General features: G+C 42.8%; 1 protein-coding gene across 1 annotated transcript in view; it reads left to right on the forward strand.

Moving 5' to 3' along the window:
* Fbxl17 (F-box and leucine rich repeat protein 17) overlaps positions 1–21,320 on the forward strand; it is a 472,330-nt gene that overhangs the window by 432,271 nt on the left and 18,739 nt on the right. The window contains exon 8 of the mRNA XM_075952216.1: positions 16,190–16,332. Within this exon, the coding sequence (XP_075808331.1) occupies positions 16,190–16,332 (143 nt within the window). The remainder of the gene's footprint in view (positions 1–16,189; positions 16,333–21,320) is intronic.

The following is a 21,320-nucleotide window of genomic DNA, read 5'->3' on the forward strand; positions in this document are numbered from 1 at the left end:
CTCTGGAAGAGCAGCCAGTGCTCTTAACTTCTGAGTCAGCCCTCCATCCCTAAGTATATAGGTTTTTAAAAGAATTATCTCCCATTGTAAATTCTAGAAATCTTTTTGTTGTAGTTCAGTTTCATTGTTTTGGTTAAATACAAAGTAAAAGCCAGTCATATTTTTTTAAGGCACATATAGTTATATACTGAGTGAGGTTCTATTTGATGGTTGATTTGTCTGTGTGGATAATGTTCTGAGAAAATGCTGGGAAGGATTCGCTGTTGTAAACAGTGAACGAGGTGTCTGAGGACGTTCAACTCCAAGCACCCTTGATCTGACCTCAGAAGCTGAGCAAGGACAATCTTAAGGGTATTTCCCTATAAATACTACCTTGTGAGTGAACAGCACCTACTTAAGAAAGACAATACAGAACAAGAGCAGAGAAACGCCTTGGCAAAACTGAGGTGACTCCACCCCCTTGATCAGTCTCTGTTGTGTTGCTATGAAAAGAGACCATGACCAAGGCAACTCTTACGAAAGAAAGCATTTACCAGCGCTTGCTTGCAATTTCACAGGTTTAGTCCATTGTCAGCATGGTGGGGAGCGTGGAGGAAGGCGTGGCAGGAGCTGGAGCAGTAGCTGAGAGCTATACCCTGATCTGTAGGCAGAGAGAGATGGGGAGAGACAGAAGAGACTGACCTGGTGTGGGCTCTCCAGTGACCTACTTCCTCCAAAAAGGCAGTCCTTCCTAACCCTCTAACCCGCGTCAGTAGTGAAGCTTCTTGGTGACTAAGCATTCAAGTATATGAGCCTGTAGAAGGCCATTCTTATTCAAACCACCTCAGGCACAAAATAAAAACTAAAACGTAGCATGGTAAGCTTTAAAAAGAACAAAAACATAGGGTTTCCAGGTTGCCATGACAGTCTCTTTAGGGAACTTCCTCCAGAACAGGTGGACTCTGGATTTTGTGAAGCCACCACTTCAAGCGAGATTTAGATGTCTGTGCCCAAGACTAGGAACTCAGGTTTGGAGCACATACAGAGAAACTTTGATTACAGACCTCAGATTTCCTCCCAAAGCAAGGACAACTGAGGTTTTGGGGGTTTTTTTGTTAGTTTGTTTTTACCAGGAAGTCACAATGGATCCCGGGCAGGTAAAAGCTACCATTGTCCCTCACCTTGGCCTCCCTTAAACTCCTGGCAAAATCAGCTTCTCTCCTGCTCAGTATGCCACAGGAGAAATTAGCTGATCTAGTCTCTTTATCAGATCTGTTCCTTCATTCCTTTCAGAATAATTACAGGCTGCTGCTTTGCTGTCTCATGATACTGATTATTAGCTAAAGCTAATTCATCAGCTGGATATAGGTGAGACACCTCTCGCTATCTTTCAGGAAAAGCTTAGTAAAGTATTTGTCATTCTCCAACCCGAGAAATGTTCTCGCTGTAAGTAAGAGTTTATTAGGTGCCGTGAGAGGTCCTCGGGTTCAGCCATTTTCTGTCCCAGCTATAATTAGAAAGCTAGACAAATTATATCAACTCTGTGGGTAAAAATCCACACAGATAATCTTTTTAATAAATCCAATTTACTCTATTTGCTTGGTATTAGCAACTGTTAATGTTCTGTCCAAATTCCTTTCCTTCCTTGTTGAAGAGAACTATATTGGTACAGCCAGTCCATACAAATGGGTGGTTAATTACTCGGCGCAGAGGGCTGTGTGAGTCATTGCTGCAGTGTGGGAGTGAGCATTGCCAATTGTCAGCCTTTTCCAAACTACATAGCGTTGTATAGTTTATGTCCCAATCAATGGTGGCAAAGTAGCAAAAAGAAAATACTACCACTACCTAGATGTGAGGGACTCATTAAACAGATCTGTCTGCTCTTCGCTCAGTGATGTCTAACCCTGACTCTGGGCCACAATCATTTGATGATGCGGAAAAACTGTTTAAAAGACACAGCACATGTTCCCTGACCACAGAATCGGAGTATTATGGGTTTGGGAATGAGACAAGGTTTTGCAGATCTTCCCTGGAGTTTATTGGATTTTGGAGTGTCCCCTACAAGAGTAATCCAAAGTGTCTTCCTCTTACATTTTTTTTTTTTTTTGGTTTTTTCGAGGCAGGATTTCTCTGTGGCTTTGGAGCCTGTCCTGGAACTAGCTCTGTAGACCAGGCTGGTCTCGAACTCACAGAGATCCTCCTGCCTCTGCCTCCCGAGTGCTGGGATTAAAGGCGTGCGCCACCACTGTCTTACATATTTAAGGAAATATATTACTGTGTGTCTACGTCTCTGGGACCCAGGCCCCGGTCATGCAAAATGTAATTTCCAAGGTCAGTCCATGGTTTAGCACTCAAGGATAAGTGTGCGTTTATGTACCATTTCTGTGATCCTTGCACATGAACACTCTAGTAGGCAGATCCAGGACTGTGATCCTGACATGTGGTCTCTGCACTGATATTCTCTGCACTTGCTCTTTCTTCCCTGTATGTATCATTTGGACTTCCATGACACAGTACCTGCTGTTAGTGACCTAACAGGAGCAATGACTGTGTGGGCTCATGGTTTCAGGTGTTTCAGCCACAGACCATTCAACTTGCCACCATTCCTGGGCCTGTGATGAAGGAGAGCATTGTAGCACCAAGGTGTGACAGAACTGGCTGCTCACCTCACCAGGGAGAGACAGACAAGTGCAGCCTCCAGCAAGTCACCCACATTGGCCTATTTCCTCCAATAGACCCCACCTCCTAACGTGCAGAACCATCCAAACTAGTGCCAACAGCTAGGAGCAAAGTCTTCCATGGATGAGCTGTTTACAAGGACACCTCACTTAACCACAGCACACACTTTCTCTTTGTTGCTGACTCTTGTTTACTCTTTTCCAACCTCTTATGTCTTTTATTTTTCCTCGTGTTTTTCTAAGCTTGCTGTTGGGTTCCCAGTAACGGTGTGCATAGGCTTCTTTTCTGTTCAGAGGGTAACCGAGAGATAACCAGACGTATTAGAATGTGAACCAGCAGTGAAGGGGAGTGTTCTGGAGAAAAAAGAGAAGAAATCAGAAGCGAAGATAATGCAGAAAATTTAATGTTTCTGTTTTCTTCAGGATCTCCACCAGACCACAAAATCTCAACTGCTTTGAGTTTCATGGATTTTTGTTTTTGTTTTTCTAACGACAGAGATATACCCATAAGAAAAAAATTACCAAGAAAATTCACATTCCATCAGAGCCCAAGTCACAGCTGCTATGGTTGCAGTGAGGGACACATAACTGAGCTGCACTTCCATGCTTACTTTCAGTTGGTTTGCAACTGTGCTTTTACCACGTGATTCCAAATAATTTGAGAGGTTGACTATTGACACCAGTAAGTGTGCTTGTCGGGAGCACTCTGGACGCAACAGAAAACCCACTGAAGGAAATACAGAGGTCTTTGTTTTGTGTTCAGGTAAACTCAGCCAGCTGCTTAGCTCCAACCCTTTAAGTTCTGGCCTTTACTTTTTCTTTTTAGAAAAGCCTAATGTTGAATGCTATGTGTGTTACCCTGTAATCTCTCCAAAGATATCTGTAATCACCATAGTGGCTGACATACTAAAGCTGCTGGTTAGTGTTCTAAATGTAGAAGACTGACTATGAGCTCTGCAGGATGCCGAAGCCCATCTTGGGCACATGTAATTTCAATGTGCATTTTTCAATAAGCAGGTTATAGAATGCTAACAAACAAAGTCTTTATGCTGTGCAGTGATGGACTGATATGACTAAGCCTGATCCCACTCTGGGCTTTATATGTAGTAGAGGAAACCAATATATTCTCAGTAACACAGAGACATTTAGACACACATGGACACAAGAAACAACTTGATAAAAATCCATATAAGACTTTTGTCTAAGTGCTGTGGGTTGTTGTTTTTCCTTTTGCCATTTAGCAGCACCGTAGATTAATACAGGGCCTTGCACATGTTAAGCAAACACTACAGCTCTGAGCTTTTCCCACAACCCTTTGCTTTTATTTTGAGACAGGGTCACACTAGGTTGGCCAAACTGGCTTCAAACTCACTGTGTAGCCCAGGCTTCCTCAAACTCGCTATTTCCTGATTTTACTTCCAGAAGAGATGACATTAGAAGTATATGCCATCACACCCAGCTCTTTTGACAATCTTAAAATCTCCTTCCCCATCCATCAACAAATGCCCCAGACATTCAACAGACCCTTGAAGTCTGTTCAGAACTCAGCCTTTCTCTTCAGCTCGGCCATGCAGCCCATCCATTCTCGCTTCCTGCCTGGAAAATGGCCGTGGCCACCTCTTCAGTCGTCTCTCTGCTTCTCTCATTCCCAGTCCAGAATCCAGAGCAGCCTTTGATAGTTTGGGTTAATTACATCATTCCTCTGCCACATATATTCCAATGGATTTATATTTTCTTTAGAGCCAAGGTCAATACTGTCAAGTGACCTGCAATATGATTTTCCCTGAACTTTTGTCTTTTTGTTACCTTGGTAATCTCATCACAGCTGTCCTCCACCCCTCTGGAACAGACCAGCCTTCCTGCTACCACAGGGACTGACTTTGAGATCTTACCTGCATGGGTGCCTTTCTCTTAAATGTCTGGCAGACTGGCTCGCTCCTCTTCCAGCTTTGGTCATATATCACGTTCTTTGTGAAGGGTTGGAACACTCCCACCCTTGGTTCCTTTTTTATTTTTCCCCAAACAGAATCACCACATGACAAGTGATGTGTTCTACTTAATTTAATAGAAGCTCTAGTAAGGCAGGAAAGTAACCCTGGGTAGATGCTGGCACACAGTGAGTACCTGGTAAATTGCTGTGGGACAATGGTCTTGTACTTTGTAAAGATTTGTCTGTTGGATTATTTTAATAAAACACTCCTTGGCCAGTAGCCAGGCAGGAAGTAGAGGCAGGGTGACCAGGCAGGAAGTAGAGGTGGGACGACCAGAACAGGAGAATTCTGGGAAGAGGAAAGGCCGAATATGCAGTTGTCATCCAGACCAGGAAGAAGCAAGATCAGAATGCCTCACTGATAAAAGGTTCTAAGCTACGTACCTAACACAGACAAGAATTGTGGGTTAATATGTAAGATACAAGACGCCTGAGCTAGTAGGCCAACCAGTTTATAATTAAAACATGTGACATATTTGTCATGTGTGCGCCATAGTTGTCATGTGTGTCATAGTTGTCACATGTGGCGTATTTGTTGTGCGTTTGTCATGTGTGTTGTGTGTGTCACATGCACCGTGTTTGCCATGTATTTGTCATGTGTGTTGTACTTGTTATACATGTGTCGTGTGTTCCGTCGTGTGTGTCATATTTGTCATGTGTGCTGCGTGTCTTGTTCGTCATTTGTGTGTCGTGTGTCACACTTGCCATGTGTGTTTGTCGCGTGTGTTGTATTTGTCATGTGTGTGTGTCCTGTGTATGTCGCGTGTGTGCCAAGCAATAGCCGGCACATCGCAGGCAGTCAGAATCTGCTGAAAGAAACAAGAGAATATGTTCACTCTGTTTTTCCTCTGTGCCTACTTAGGAAACCTTTAGTGTTGGCTGGTTTGCCTGACATGTGCCTGCGCCAACTTCCATGCCTCCTTACCCTACTCTGTTTACATGGAGTCACATACATGTTTGTAGCTCATGCCTACTTAGAACCGATATCTCTGTCTTTAGGGTTAGTCTGGAAAATTCAGTTCAGGAAGGTAAGCAGACATTAAAGTTCTTATCCATATTAGTGAATTAACATACTCTAAACCTAAATTCACTTCTCATAAAGTGAAGAAGTCTAGTATAATGTCAATATTTTGAAAAGGCTATGTAATTCTTTGATATATGTATTTATGCAGGTTGGAATAAAGCAGAATTATTGAACCAGGGATTTTACATTCTCTGCTAATGTTAGAGTAGTAACGCTCTTTTTTTCTTCTTCATTTTGGATTCTAAAATGCGATAGAGAATTGTCAGAGGAGTCAAGATCCTCGCAAAGGTTCGTTATCCAGGACACACCTCCAGTGGAGCACAGGGCAGGGCGTCAGACTGGCATCTACATGCACCTCTCACTTAACTACATTCTGGAAGTTAGGTATACAGAAATAGTTTTTACACACCCAGCCATATTTGTATGTTTCTGCCTGGGAAATTATGTATGTATAGGAATCAAAGGACGGCGCTAATCCTTGTCTCATGCATTAATAGACTTTTTTTTTTAAGAAAAATCTCTTGAACTTATTTTTTTTTACCAACTTGTTTACCTGAAAGGAAAGAAAGTATATGCAACCTATCAATAATTTTTGCATCTCTGTCTCAGGATGTGAAGGGCAGGAAAATGCCTTGCCATGGAAGTTAGAGGCCTCAGTAGGCTTTCTTTGGTGAGCCATGCTTGTACGTTGCTACTCTGAGCTCCACACACAGCTATGGAAAATTGATGGCTCAAGGTGCAGCATTGTTAAAATGGGAGACAGTTCTGTTTTCAGATTCCAGTGTTAGCCACAATTGTACTTGACTTGCAAAGATCTCGGTTCCCTAACCAAAGCCTGTGTGTGTGTGTGTGTGTGTGTGTGTGTGTGTGTGTGTGTGTGTGTGGTGTGTGTAATACAGCTTTGGGGTGTTCTCTATATCCTTTCTCACCCTCTCCTTTCACTCTCCTATCCTAAGATTCGTGTTTCTGAAAGCAGAAGAAGTCTATTTTAGCAACAATTTCCTTCAAATTACATTGAAAATTATTTCTTACTTAGATTATTCTTTTATGTAGCCTAATCATTGAAAAGTTACCATCTGCCTTCCCTTCTTATTTAACCTAATTGATATCGATGTGTATCTATTACAGGATTTAAAAGCATCCTATATATGGTGAAAAGATGCACAAGCTCATTCCTCCCGGGGAAATGACAATTCACGCCCACTGTGTGCCCTCTGGAGTGCTACAGTCAGGGCGCATTTGTTAAACAGTGTCAGTGGTATGAAGAAACTAGACCCTTTATAACACTGGAGGGAATGTGACGTGAACATACCATCTTAGCGTACACAGCTATGTGCTACAGTCAGGGCACATTTGTTAAACAGTGTCAGTGGTATGAAGAAACTAGACCCTTTATAACACTGGAGGGAATGTGACGTGAACATACCATCTTAGCGTACACAGCTATGTGCTACAGTCAGGGCACATTTGTTAAACAGTGTCAGTGGTATGAAGAAACTAGACCCTTTATAACACTGGAGGGAATGTGACGTGAACATACCATCTTAGCGTACACAGCTATGTGGCGGTACCTCACAAACATAACGAGCAGCTAGACAGCCAGAATGCACTGTTGTCTAATTCTGTCTGTATAAACTCTTACAGTGGCCAATCCACTGATGGAGAAGTCAGGATGAACCTTCTTCCTGCTGGAGAAGGACCAGGGCTGCCACACTGTTTCTCATGTGCAAACTTTCTACACTTGCTTTATAGCTATGAAAAATAATTTGTTTTAAAATTTTATTTTCAGAGATTCAGTGTTCCTAAATAGCCCAAATTCAATGCCCCAAAGTGCTCACAACCTATTTAAAGACAGACAGGTGCTTTGATGCGCAATTGTAAGACACGGAAAACCCTGCTACATGCTGTGTGTGAAGTAGGTGCAAGGAAGTAAAAAGTATATATATTTACAAAAGCAGACTCAGCAAAACTTGGCTTTGAGTGCAGTCGGTGTCTGCTAAGCTACCAAGACTACAGCAGTGCATAAGGTGGACAAGATGTAAGCGGTTATGAAGTGTTGGATCATAAACCAGTCGCTGCCATGTGAGAGGACACATTGTAGTACTGTGTCAGAACATGGGTGCTATTTACATCCGGAAAAGTGAGCGCTTTGTTTTGAGTTGACTGACTTTGCCGGAGTTGTAGGTCAGTCTATCCAGGGGCTCTCAGCCCTCAGCTGCATACCAGGATCCAAGGAGCTGTTGCAACTTCTGAATCACCCTCCAGGGGTGGCACTTGGGCATCTGTGCTTTGGGTAGGAGACTGTGACTCTTCCGGGTAGCAAGGGTGAACTGTAGTCCCTGTGGGTGGGGGAGTCTTGTCAGGGACTGGCAACACAGCAACAAATGTCCCTGAAAGTGTCATTTCTTTGTTCCTGTAGCCTCTGTGACATCTACAGAGACATGCACTTTTTCATATTTATCTCTTTGTAAGTGTGCCAAGAAATTTCTTTACAAATGGCTTTTATCCAAGTATTACATGAAAGATGTTAATCCTGCTGTTAAATTTTAACCCCTATCCTTTCAAGCATGAGGACATTTCTGATTTTATTAGAAGCGCCCAGCTCCATAGCGGGAGCGAGAGCTGCGAAGGATGTGCAGCAGCATCTGCAGGGCCTCGTTAGCGTGCTTGCATGACTCACCCTCCTCCCGTGAGGGAGGATGTATTTTTAGTCCTAACATTTATGTGGCAGATCTTTCACTTAGAAGATTGTAGTTCTCAGCTTAGTTCCTTCACTGTCGTCCTTCGTGCATTTGTCCATGCTGTAAGTTATTATTTTGAAACAAATAATAGCACAATAGTAAACAAATAGTAATTTTACAAAAACTTTAAAAATAGTAGTAGGCATCACATGCAGCATTCACCCAGATACCCCTAATGTTGACGACAGATACAGCTATAATAAGCAAAACTGGAGAATTAATGGTGAAAAGAATATCAACTAAACGTGTCTAAATCTTACTGGCTTAAAAAAATGATTTATTTATCTCTATTTTATGTGCATTGGTGCTTTGCCTGCATGTATGTCTGTGTGTGAGGGTGTCAGGTCCCCTGGAGCTAGAGTTACAGACAGTAGTGAGCTGCCATGTGATTGCTGGGAATTGAACCCTGGTCCTCGGGAGGAACAGCCAGTGCTCTTAGCTGCTGAGCCATCTCTCTAGCCACAATCTTAGTGCTTTTAAAGCTAATCTCCGTGTCTGGCCCAGGATGCAGTCTGGTATTCTGCATTATACTTAGTTGTCATAAAATCCGTAGTCTCCTCTGCTTTGTGGCCATGTGCTCATCTTTGTTGTTTCTTTGTTTGGGATTTTATTTCTACTTCTCTGGCCCTTTAGATGAATAAATACTGCTGAGTTCATTTCTAAAATGTTTCTCGTTTGGGCTTCTGCGTTGCGATGTTTACTTTTGTCGTTGCCTATCATCATCATCATTATTGTGTGAGGTGTGTGTGTAGGTGTGCATACCAGCACACATGTAGATGTAGAAGAACAGCTTTCTGGTGTTGGTTCTTTTCTTTTGCCTTTGCATGGCCTCCAGGAATCAAATTCAGATTGCCAGGATTACAAAGCAAGCACCTGTACTTGCCGAGCAATCTCACCTGGCCACAGTGTGATGTTTTCTTATGATTAGATAGCGATTGTTTACTTTTCAGGAATACTGAAGAAATGATCAGGAGACACAAATGTGTGTGTATGTTATGCATAGTTAAGTTCACATGGATCATTGTTTAAGGCCCTGTCTTCTGGATCGACTACCCACTGCAAAGTTAGTTTTTTCCTTTTGTAAATGAGAACTACCTTTGTCACTATTCCAGTATTTTGTTCTTATACAGTGTAACTAACTGGTTTGTGCATCTATTGCTCTGTCATGCTATGATTATTGTTGTAGTCTTTGCCTAATAATATTTCTGTATTTCTCTCATTGGTTTATATTATTTAAATGCAACTCTTCTGTATGGATGGGCTGTTCATCTATGCCTATTTGTTTATATCTATGGATTTATAGATATATTTTTTTAGAAATCATTAGTCAACACTGTTGTGTTTATTTTTGTGGTCATCTTGTTCCAGCTTTGACCATTGTTATTCTCTCTGATTAGATACTTTATCCTTTTGATGTACTTTCATTCCCTTTAAAACTTCTTTTTTCTAATGTCATAAGATGTTCCACACTTAGTTTCTCTAATCCTTTTTATAAGAAATCACCTCTCTTGTAAGCTGTTTTTATTGATGAATGGTATTCAGATAATAGCAATAGCTCCTAGGCTCTCCCAGCAAGAAGTACCAAGGATATGCACAGACTTGCTAAAGCAGGCGTACTCATCCACCGTGCTTATCACCTGTTCTGCAAACGGGAGTTCATCCAGATAACTCAGATTCCAGTTCAATGCAAGGAGCTTCATTATAAACATTTTCCAGCTATCCCTATTTGTGACTCCTTGCTTTAACAGTAAAAAGACTGCCTGTCATAATCGAACAGTCCTAGATCACACAGAAAGTAGTTGTTGCATTGCTAATTCATGATCTTAATATCCAGTCAAAACGTTGTTTCCAAAGCAAACTATTTCTTAACTCTCATCTCATATTGTAGCTGTGTCATTCACCCGGGTTGTGCTGTTCATTCTCAGTACAGTTGGATTCATTTGTGACAGTATTCCTCTTTGAGCTCTCCATATTGATATTTATTTTGGAAATGATGTAAAGTACTACAATAGTTCAGAAAATCCTAAACAACAACAAAAAAAGAGGTATTTTCTAGATGGTGATGGCACACGCCTTTAGTCCCAGCACTTGGGAGGCAGAGGTAGGTTTTTTATTACCAGAACTACATTTTCTAGGTAGAACCCTCGAAGTGGAATTTCTTCGTCAATATTAAGTGCATGTGTACTTCAGTCTTGCAGTCAGCTGTCCGCTCTCTATATACCTCTGGGTGTGCAGGTTAATATTTAGTCTTTGTGAACATAGAAATTACTGAGCAATCACTACTAGCTTATGTAAATTTCTTAGAATGTAACTTTCTTGACTAGTTGCATTTAGCACATTAAAAAAGTATTGAAATTTCCTTGGAATTAGGGAGTTAGTATTGCATATTTTTTCAACAGTAGAAATACTGTTGTGGTATGTCACCAGCCCCTGATGTAAGTAGCAATCACATATTTACATTTGCAGTTCTCTGAACACAGGTGCAATTTACACATCCATGCTCAGCAGTAGAGAGCGTGCAGTCGAGGACTTCACAGTGACGCAGAGCCTGAACACAGTGCTCTCGGAGCCTTCCGTTTGTCTAGCCTCACGACGTTGTTTGTGGCACGGGGACTAGAGTCCAGAGCCTCACTCACTCCAAGGAAGCGCATTGTCACTGAGCTATAGCCTCAGCCTTTTCAGTTTTGAGGTAGTCTCTCCCAGAGTTGTCCAGGCTAGCCGTGAACTGTGTGGCCAGGCCAGGCTGAGCGTACAGCCTTCCTGACCAAGCCTCTCAAGCAGTTTGCATTTCAGACTTGCACCACTGGGCTCTAGTCAGGCCTTCCCATTGCATATCAACTGCTCACTAGTATGACTTGCAGAAACTCCAAACAAGCTGTGACATTTATGTAGCAAAAAGTCCTTACGTGCATTATCTCATTTGATCCTGTGAAGTAGATGAGACATACAGTCAATATCTGTATTATCTGGATGAAGAAGCTGTGTTTCACAAAAGTTAAATATCACCCTGAGGTCAGGTATCTACTAAATACAGTGGCTAGAGGTGAACCTAAAGTTAGATTTTATTACATTTTCACAGCTAGCTCATGAACTACAATGAAGAAGTTGTCAAAGATGCTATATATTTTAAGAGATACAAATATATAGATATAGATATAGTAATCAGGCTTTTCCATTAAGCCAGTGCTATCAACAGAGGCTAAATACTTGGCCATCCCTAAGCTATAATATTTGGGTCTTAAATAGTGTCATAGAGAGTAGGCTTAGTCTCCATCCCAACCAATTGAAAATGTCCTCAGCGTGGGAGGAGGTTGTACCTCTTGGGTAGATCCAGCCTTTGTGAACCACTTAACATGAGTTCTTTTTCTCTCAAATGCTCGTTGTCCTGTAAGGCTCCTGGAGGGATTAAGGAGAGTTCCATTGGGAATACCTCAGGTCCAGCTGGTATCCCAACAGCACTTGCATCTTGTCGTTACTGATTCCTGTAGTGACCAGTCTGCCCTCTGTAGAACACTTGTGACAGTTAGACTTGAGTTTACTTACACGTTTACTTGTTTTGAGCTGTATGTTCGAGACTAGCTTCGTGCTGTTGAGGACCCTGCTCTGCAGGCTTTGTGTCTTGCCGCAGCATCTGTCATTATTCACGGAATGTTTCTGCAGTGCCTCTTGCCACTTTGAGTGTGTTTATGCGTGGCCACATAGACTTACCTGCGTGCTCTCCCTTTTCATCCCTCAACCCTTGGACAGGCTGCTTTCCCATCCAGAACTCTTGCCATTGTGCCTGCCTTTGTTTCTCCAGAGAACTCTTGGCTGTCTGTTAAGACCCAGCTGACCTCTTCTTTGAAGGCTTCTCTGTCATTCCCCCGCAGAGGGTCCCTTTATAGCATGGTTAAGAGCCTGCTCTGTGCCGGGCACACTGCACTGCATAGTGGCCATTGCTCTAATGTGAGAGGTAGGCCATCAAATAAGTGAAAGCTGTACCCAGGAGAAATAAATGACTGGGCGGTGACTCTGATCATGAGATATGGAAAATGAGAAGGAAGTAGGGATAGACATGGATTAACATGATACTGTGACTGCTTACTTATTCTCAGCTACCCAACCTACCCTCACATCCACTAAAGTAGCCTTGAGCTCTGTCCGTATCCCCAGCACCTAGGCTCAGTACATCACATGGTAGTTCCACCACTGGGATGTCACCTGTTAGAATGACGTCATGCCCTGTGGTTCTAATGGACATATCTGATAGAAGACAGGACGAGGTGCTGGCTCCCATCTTCACATACTGTTCCTACCCTTACTGTTTTGACACATTGTGAAAGTTATTCAATCTCTAGGTGACTTGATTTGCTGATCTCTGAGGTGGTAATAAGAAGACTCCACAGGCTTACTGTGAGGGTTAAATCAGATACTTAGCCAGAAATCCTTAGTCCAGAACCTGACTTATGGGAAGGTAGTCTATAAGCTGTTGGTAGAAATGCTTTAGCACTCATGAGGTTCACTGAAGAAATGAGCTATGTCAGAATAATGAAGTTGAAGCATAACTTCAGTAAACAGAGCAAGGCCAAAACCAAAACTAAATGCCCTGAGTTACCCACAGTTGCTGCCTTTATTATATAATTTAATTTGGACAAGGGAGAAAAAAAGCAAAGGAAAACTCCAGATACAAGTGGCTCTCAAACCAGGTCAGCAGCTGCTGTGGTCTCCTTATTTGCTTGTATGGCAGCCTGTGAGAGTGCCTTGTATCATTTGATTTACCCTCTTCTGATAGTTCAGGACTCTTGTGTTCTAGCCTCAAGTCTCAGAGAAACAGCTGTTCACAATCTTCTGACCTTGGGCCTCCCTCAACTTGTGCATTTCCATCTTGTAAACAGCACAGTAGGCACAGGCTGTGCTGGGAGGGATGGCATTCGAGCCCCTCCTAATTCCCTAAGCAGAGGCAATCTTCAGGATACCAATAAAGTGATTCCAATACCAGAGAAAATCAGTTTTGTTTTATTCTGTTAACTTTTATTGATTCTTTGTGTATTTCACATCATGCATTCCAATCCCACTTATCTCCCTGTCCCCTCAGATCTGACCTCTACCCTTGCAGCAGTCCCCTACCCCCCAAGAAAAAAACACATAATTTAAAAGAAAAGCCAAAGACCAAACATAACAAGAAACAGAAAGGAGAGGAACCTTGCCGTGGGGGCTGTGCTGTTGCCCATTGTTCGCACAGGTTACCTTGAGCCTGTCCGTTCGTCTTGACTTTCAAGTATTCACTGCCAGGAGTCACTGGAGTCACTGGCCTGGCCCAAGGCCTCTGGTTTCTGCTGCAGCCCTGATAATGGGCTCTCATTGGGGCTCCTCTTGGATACTTGTAGGCTCATCCTCTTCACGTGTGCCAGCAGTTCATAGATGTGGTGGGTGTTAGGGTGGGCAAACTCATAGCCCTGGTTCTGGGCCTGGGTGGCAGCTGGGTTGGTCACCTGCCAGCTTCCCTCCTTGTCACTGCCCTGAGTGAGCTTTTCAGCACTATGTCAGCTGCCTCACCAGTGCAGCCTGCAGCAGGGAGCAGGGCTGATTCTCCAGGTCACACACACTCAGTGCAGGGGCATGTGAGGGGGCAGGGCCAGCTCTGTTGCGTGTGCTGCCCATGTGAGGTGCAGGGCCCGCCCTCTTGTGTGTTGTAGCTGGTGTGGGGCAGGGTGAGCTTTCTCCCTCTGGTGACCTTGGGGCCGGCTCTCTCACCTTCCACAGGTAGCAAGAGGTGGAGGGGGGGGCATCTTTCCCTCACCCATGCCACTGCCTGGGGTCAGGGACCAGCTCTCCTGTTCTCACTCTTAGTCCTGCACCCCTGACCACAGGGTCAGTTCTAGTGTGCTGCCCGGGTAAGGTACGTACCTGTGGTGAGGGCTGGGACCACTTTCCCGCGAGGGGTAGGCCAGCTATCCCAGGGCCAGCCAAGGGCAGGGCTGGTTCAGTACAGCATGGTTCCAGTGACACCCTGTGGGGTTAGTGTAAGATACCCTTTCTGCTGCTACTCCTGTGACATGCATGTACACCCTGTGGGGTTAGTGTAGGATACCCTTTCTGCGGCTACTCCTGTTACATGCATGCACACCCTGTGGGGTTAGTGTAGGATACCCTTTCTGCAGCTACTCCTGTTACATGCATGTACACCCTGTGGGGTTAGTGTAGGATACCCTTTCTGCAGCTACTCCTGTTACATGCATGTACACCCTGTGGGGTTAGTGTAGGATACCCTTTCTGCGGCTACTCCTGTTACATGCATGCACACCCTGTGGGGTTAGTGTAGGATACCCTTTCTGCGGCTACTCCTGTTACATGCATGCACACCCTGTGGGGTTAGTGTAGGATACCCTTTCTGCGGCTACTCCTGTTACATGCATGCACACAATTGGAAAGTGTTAATGAATACCGGTGTTAGGAGGAACTTAAGAAAAATCTCTGTGGTATTTTTAATTGAAAACACTGGGATCATGGCTATTGTTCTATAAACATTGGCTTCCTGTAAGTACTGTGTTACAGGAACCCTTGGGTTTGGTTATAAGAGTTTTTTGTTTTGTTTTAAAAAAAACAAAAACAAAAACAAAACAAATCACTGAGATGGTTACCGGAGTTTTGCCAAGAGATATTTCCCGGGTTGTATTATTTACATGAGAAATTTATTCTGCTTTCTAAATGTAGTCAGCACAGTTTAGAAAATACCTCCCACCTCTATGGTTCCAGAAGTCAAACCGTGTCATCGGAATAAGGAAATAACTAGCAAACAATTGCTCTTTCCCTTTTAATGTCTGTGGCATTGGCATCAAGGTTTTCATTCACAGATAATACATCTTAACATTATTCTGGCTGCAGGTACTAAAATCTGTTTTCTATGCTTCATAAATGTTAGAGCCATACTCACCTATCAAACCACATACAAGTCCCTGGAGAGAACCCCGTTTGCTGACTGGTGGCTCCAGCAGGGTGGTGGGTTGTGGAGCTGTTCAGGGGTAACTAAAGTACCTCTGAGACTCTAGTATAGACATCTGCATTTTAGTAGTGGTACAGGGATAAAGAACCAAGAACATCAGAGATAATGTCATGGTTTTCAGATGGCAGGCTCTTTTTATAAATGGATAGAAAGATTTCTGATATGAAAAGGAAATTTGCCATAACAAATACATTCCCTTTGCTGCACTTTAGCCTGGCACCAATTAAATTCTGCTATATGTATAATATACTCTTAATTCCCTACAGCCCAAGAAGAACTAATGTGAAAAGTATTATATGTTCTTATATTTTACAAGTAATGAACAGCTGGAAAAAATTATACTGATTCATGAAGAAATTTGCATGTAATATAACACACCTCAAAATGGTGTTTATGTGGTCAGTATTTTTTTCTTTTCAAAAGTATTAGAGTTACCTTGAATAAAATTTAGATAGCACTTGGACTTTTATAATGCTCCATCTATAATTTACTTGTATTTATGTCTCCTGCAAATATGAATGCTTGAAAGTATAGGTGACCTTGAGGTGAGTGAACTGGTAAAGACTGTATTCAATGCCAGGGAAATTACAGAATGATTATTCACCGCACACAAGGGTTTGTCATAGGGCAAGCTTTCTTAAAGCATTTCAAATTTAATTTAGTTTATAAAACATTCATTTGCACACAGCATTTCAGGAACAGGTTCAGTGAGGAGATGAGCCGTAGTCAATCATGGGTGGGAGGTAGTTTCCCTAACACTGCTAATGTCAAGACTTTCTTTCTTCCTCCCGGCAGCACTGATCGCCATTGGGCGATACAGCGTGACCATAGAGACAGTGGACGTTGGATGGTGTAAAGAAATCACAGATCAAGGAGCCACCCTGATTGCACAGAGCAGCAAATCCCTGAGATACTTGGGACTGATGAGATGTGATAAAGTAAGATGGACTTGTTTGTTTTCTGCATGTAGTTGCTATAGTAGCTAGCTTAACGCCATATTCCTTCCTACATGCCCATGCACACTGCTAGCCATGTGGTTTTTGCCCTGATTTGCTAAAGTATTCAGGAATTATTTTTGTATTTCTGATTAATAATGGATTTTTGTACTTAAAGGGGAGGAGGCAATCATGTGGTATCATCGTAGAATTTAGCTTCCTATCTCTAAATTCACAGAGCAGAATTTAAGAGGCTGCTGCAAACCGCGATTTATACTGTTTAACAAATGAAATTCTAGAGTTTAAGTTTCCTGTAACAGCAAACTCTCAAATTGGCTTTTCGTAAGTGTTCGTTTCATTTCTGCACACATGTGTGTTCTGGCCACTGGAGGCAAGAAGGAGCCAGTCTGTGTCTACCTGCACCTCAGGTTGTCTCTCCTATCGCACGCTGGGAAATGTCCCCAGAGGCCCAGCCAAAGTGCCATGGAGCCATCCATTGTCAGGGACTGAGCATGAGTTTAGAAATGGGACTGCACCTAACAAGACGGAGAAGGAAACAGAGAGCATCTGTGCAGCCCACTCAGCCCTGAGCAGATGTTCTCTCCTCTGCAGCTTCCATGATTTCCCTATAACAAATCAAAGAATTAGTTCTTTATTTGCAATGCCAAGTAAAGGCTGAGAAATCTCAGACACCTGAACAAGGCTCCGTACCCAAAATCTTTGACATATGATTCCAACATTTCTTAAAAGTGCCAGAGGCAGCCTTTAGCCAGGAGGCAGCTTGCTTTGAAAAGGTGTGCCTCGAGATGTGCTCTAACAAAGTACTGGCATCTTCTTCAGTTTACATGTCTGTGCCACTTCTGCGATGAGTAGGGACAAATCTGTCACACGAACTGAAGTTAGACAAACAAAGGCCATGTATTTGTCTACATTTTCTAAGTGTAGACAAATCTGGGGCAAAAATCACAGTGGTCCAAATCCATTGTGTGCTTTGTCATTTTTGACAATAGATCTAATTGTTGTTTCCAAGGTTTTAAAATCTCAACTGCTCTAGACCTTTGCTGGTTCTGTTCTAGAGACTATATTGTATCTTAGCCCAGCGCAGAAAGCTACTTGCTTTGTATCTTAGCAACAGCACTGAGACCCGCCGGAGCAAGTCTCCCTCGACGCTCATCGCTGGCTGAGAGGATGCTGCTGCTAACCTTGTCACTTTACAGTTAAAGGGTCCGCAATAGGCGGAGATCTCTGGAAATACAAAACAGTGATAGGCAAGCTCCTCAGCATCTATCAAAAACCCATGCTGTCTCAACCAAGGACTCCAAAGTGAATGCATTTAGAGCCACTCTTTCTAGCCTGTCCTCTTTATAGTTTGTACCTTGAAAATTAGCTTCATCTTCAGATACAAATTACAACCATTTATGTTCTTGTTTCTTAGTTTAGAACACTATTCCATCCCCTAGGCTAAGCAACGTTTTGTTGATTTTAAGTTTAAGAATTCTGGACTTTAAAAAAAGACTAAATAAAAGCACAAATTACTGCAAAATAAGATAGAGAGGTCGTAGCAATTAGTGGTGTCCCTAAGGATTGCAGTCTATTCTGTGTTCGGTTCTGCATCCTTTTTCAAACAGAGGACGGCTCTGTGAGTCTGTTGCCTCTGACACAGTACCGTCTGGCCTTAGCCTGCTGCAGTTCAGCCCAGCCCAAGGAGCTCAGTCTTGCTGTCTGGCTTCCTGAGACTCAAGTCTGCTCAGAGCCAAACATGAGGGCTTCAATGAGAACAGAAGACATTTCCAAGCCACACACGACGTGCAAGCAAAGTATTGAACAGAAAGTTGGATGGAAAATCCAAACTAAAGTAGTTTTTCAGATTTCCAATTTTGCTTTATGTCATCCATCTTTAAATTCTCATCAAGACCCGAAGAAAGATTTGCATGGAGAAGAAAAGCAGCCCATAATAAGGGGAGTGTCCTCTGGGGCCAGAGCGTGGTTCAGATATGGGCTTACACACTTAATAGTAGAGTAATCCTGAGCTCAGCTTCTTGCAGCATTTGTGAAATGAGGATTATCCTAGTACCCATCTTGTAGAATTGTGAACATTTAAATAAATTAATGAATATAAAGTACTTAGGATAATGCCAATCATATATAAAATACCCTGAATTACTATTCTTTTTAATGACATAGTAACATACAGTGGTATGTGTGTTTACGAATATAATACACACACACGAATATAATACATCACATTTTGAAAGCAAATTTAAAGAGGAAATAAAATACTCAAACTATAGAAGATACCTTTGTAGATTTTTCACATCTAAATTTCTGTGTTCTGTAGAAAGATACCAATAATCACTTTCTACACATTTCACTGGTAAAAAACAAATGTCTCCATGGAACACTGCATTTGAGTAAAGTTCCTAACCCATCTGCTCACACACAGAGATGAAGAAAGTATGAACATAAGACACTGATGTGGGTTGAGAAACTAGCAAGGAGAAATAAAGGCAAACAGGAGTAGAAATAAGAAACAGTAAAAGCAGGGCCACGGCATGGAGATCTGCTGTGTGTCCCCAACATTGGTCATCAAGCCAACAAAGCGTCAACCAAAGTGGTGCGTACCACTGTGTCGCTATAGCTCAACCAGTGCTGCTAACCACTAACAAAGGTCATTAGTTAGCGATCCCCACCTTGTTTGGCACACCGTCTGGAGCCAGCCAAGGGCCAAGAGACTTCATTGTTACACAATTAGACACCTGGCCAAGAATGTGGCCAGCAGGATCCCTGAGCTGGGGAGACATGTCAGTGAGTTTGTAAGTCTCTCCATCATGTTCTGGAGTTCTCTGGTCCTTAGAAATCACAAAGTCAGCTGGGTATTGGGGTGAATTCCTATAGTCCCAGAACTGAGGTGGGGGGTACCGAGACGAGGCATAGACGCTGGTTCCAGGTCATCCAGGGTTACATAGTGAGACTCTGTCTCAAGAAAAGAAAGACTTGGTAGAGTCTAGTTGCATTTTCTTTCATATATAGGTTTCATTCGGTACTACTTACATTTAATTTGGAGGCTATATTTAGCCAAACTTGTACTTTCCCCTACTTCTGCTTCTAAGAGGTTATAAGAATCATAACAAAATGTCTTTTATTTGCTGTAGGAAAATCTCAATATCTCTCTCTGTCTCCTCTCCTGACCCCCAGATGCAAAGGATCAAACATATTCTTTGCAGCTGAAAAAGCATGTACACGGATTATCAATGTCTAAGTAGATTTGCAGTAAATTTGTTTGGCTGCAACACTACTGGGTCCTGGGGAGGCGTCCCCCCGGCCCTCCAACCACTGGAGCCTTCCCCACGCAGCTGTAAAGTTAGGAAGTGCATTAAGAAGGCTCTGAGTAGCTTTTCCGATGACTGGATGGATAAGCATGTTAAAAGGTTTTGAAGCTGACGCCACATAATCTCCTAAACTTTAATGCATTGTAAAAACCAAGAGAAGAAAACGCTGTGTGAGACTGCTTTGATGAATTGGGGGGAGCTTATACTCTCAGTCACTGTTCAAAGACTTACTTGACCTTGGGAATTAGAGCTGACCTGAAATCACCTATCAGTTTGACTTACATTTATTTAGTGACTTAGTTAAAAGTACGTAGGTAATCGATGGGACTGAAATAAAAGCAATGTGTTTACTCTAGCTTCCACAGCCATAAACAGTCAGTGGTGACTTTGTTCATAGAAATTGTTTTCACGACTTCAGTGAATTCTAGACTTTAGAGATCTGTTTCTTATGATATTTTCCTTATTTCTTACAAGGCAATTTGGATAGAGAACAAAACTGAAAGGGAAAAAAGCGCATGGGAAAGCTGTAGGGCAAATGGAAATGCAATGTTCAAGGTTAATGAAAAAGGTTTGGGGTAACAAGGTTGATGAGAAGAGAGAGGGCACAATGGAATGGCATTGGCTGGAAAAGGAGACCTCGCCAGAGGCAACTTGGCTGGCTTGGGAAACCTCTGCAGTGTGTGTTAATACCAAAGTTTGGAGACACAGGCCTGAATTATGAGCAGTGAATAACATCATAAACGTAGCAATTCTCAAATGCCAAACCCTTGTGAAAAGCAGTTGGATGGAGAAATGCTGGAGCTTTTAAAAGCTCCCTTTCACTTTCTATTTTTTTTTAACTTCATGCAGAACTAATTTTACACACTGTTCATTTGATTTGAAAATGCCAGCGTCTGGGGTATCATTAAAGAGCGTTATTGAGGGAGCCACTCTTGGCAACGCTTTCACTTAAAATGCTTAGTTCTTATGTTCCTGCAGAGTTATAAACTAGGAGAAAATGTACCCCAGTTTATACCTTAGGCCACTCTGCCTTGCCCCCCCCCACACCACCCATCACCATTAGGCAGGTAGCTGCCATCTGCTGCTGCCGTGTCCTGGACCACTAGAGGTCTGGAAGGCTGTGTGGACCCTGCTACTCCAGGACTAGACATAAATAGACTGTGAAGGTCCACTCCAGTGTCCTATGACCAAAGCCTCCTGGAATTCCTTTGATTGCTGCTTGACATAAATTAGAACTACATAGGCGTGAAGCGTCCACCAGGCAGAGATCAGGGAGGCTGCTGGAGGAGGAGGGCCGCCTTTGTGGCCTCTATTGATCACCCAGCTGCCTGCAGGCCAGGGGCCCAGCGGAGGCTGGCTCTTACTGGTCCAAAGCATGAAAATAATCAAATTAATTCATTTCTTATCAAAAATTCACTTCCCAAGACCATCTTCCTTGTCTGCCATAATTCTTGAAATTCTCAGTTGAAGAGAGAAATAGTGATTTATTTTGATAAAGGTCCCTTGCTATAATATTTCTCTAGGATGTAAGAAAGCCTGACTCTCGCGAAGAATTCCTTATTTAAGTGGCAGAGAGATGGCTAATGTGGAAAACAAGTGATAGGAACCAGTCAGCCAGAGCTCTGGTTACAGCCGTAAGATACAGAGGGCCCAGTACTGTGT

Source organism: Microtus pennsylvanicus, chromosome 17 (assembly GCF_037038515.1).
Source record: "Microtus pennsylvanicus isolate mMicPen1 chromosome 17, mMicPen1.hap1, whole genome shotgun sequence".
NCBI classification, from domain to species: Eukaryota; Metazoa; Chordata; class Mammalia; order Rodentia; family Cricetidae; genus Microtus; species Microtus pennsylvanicus.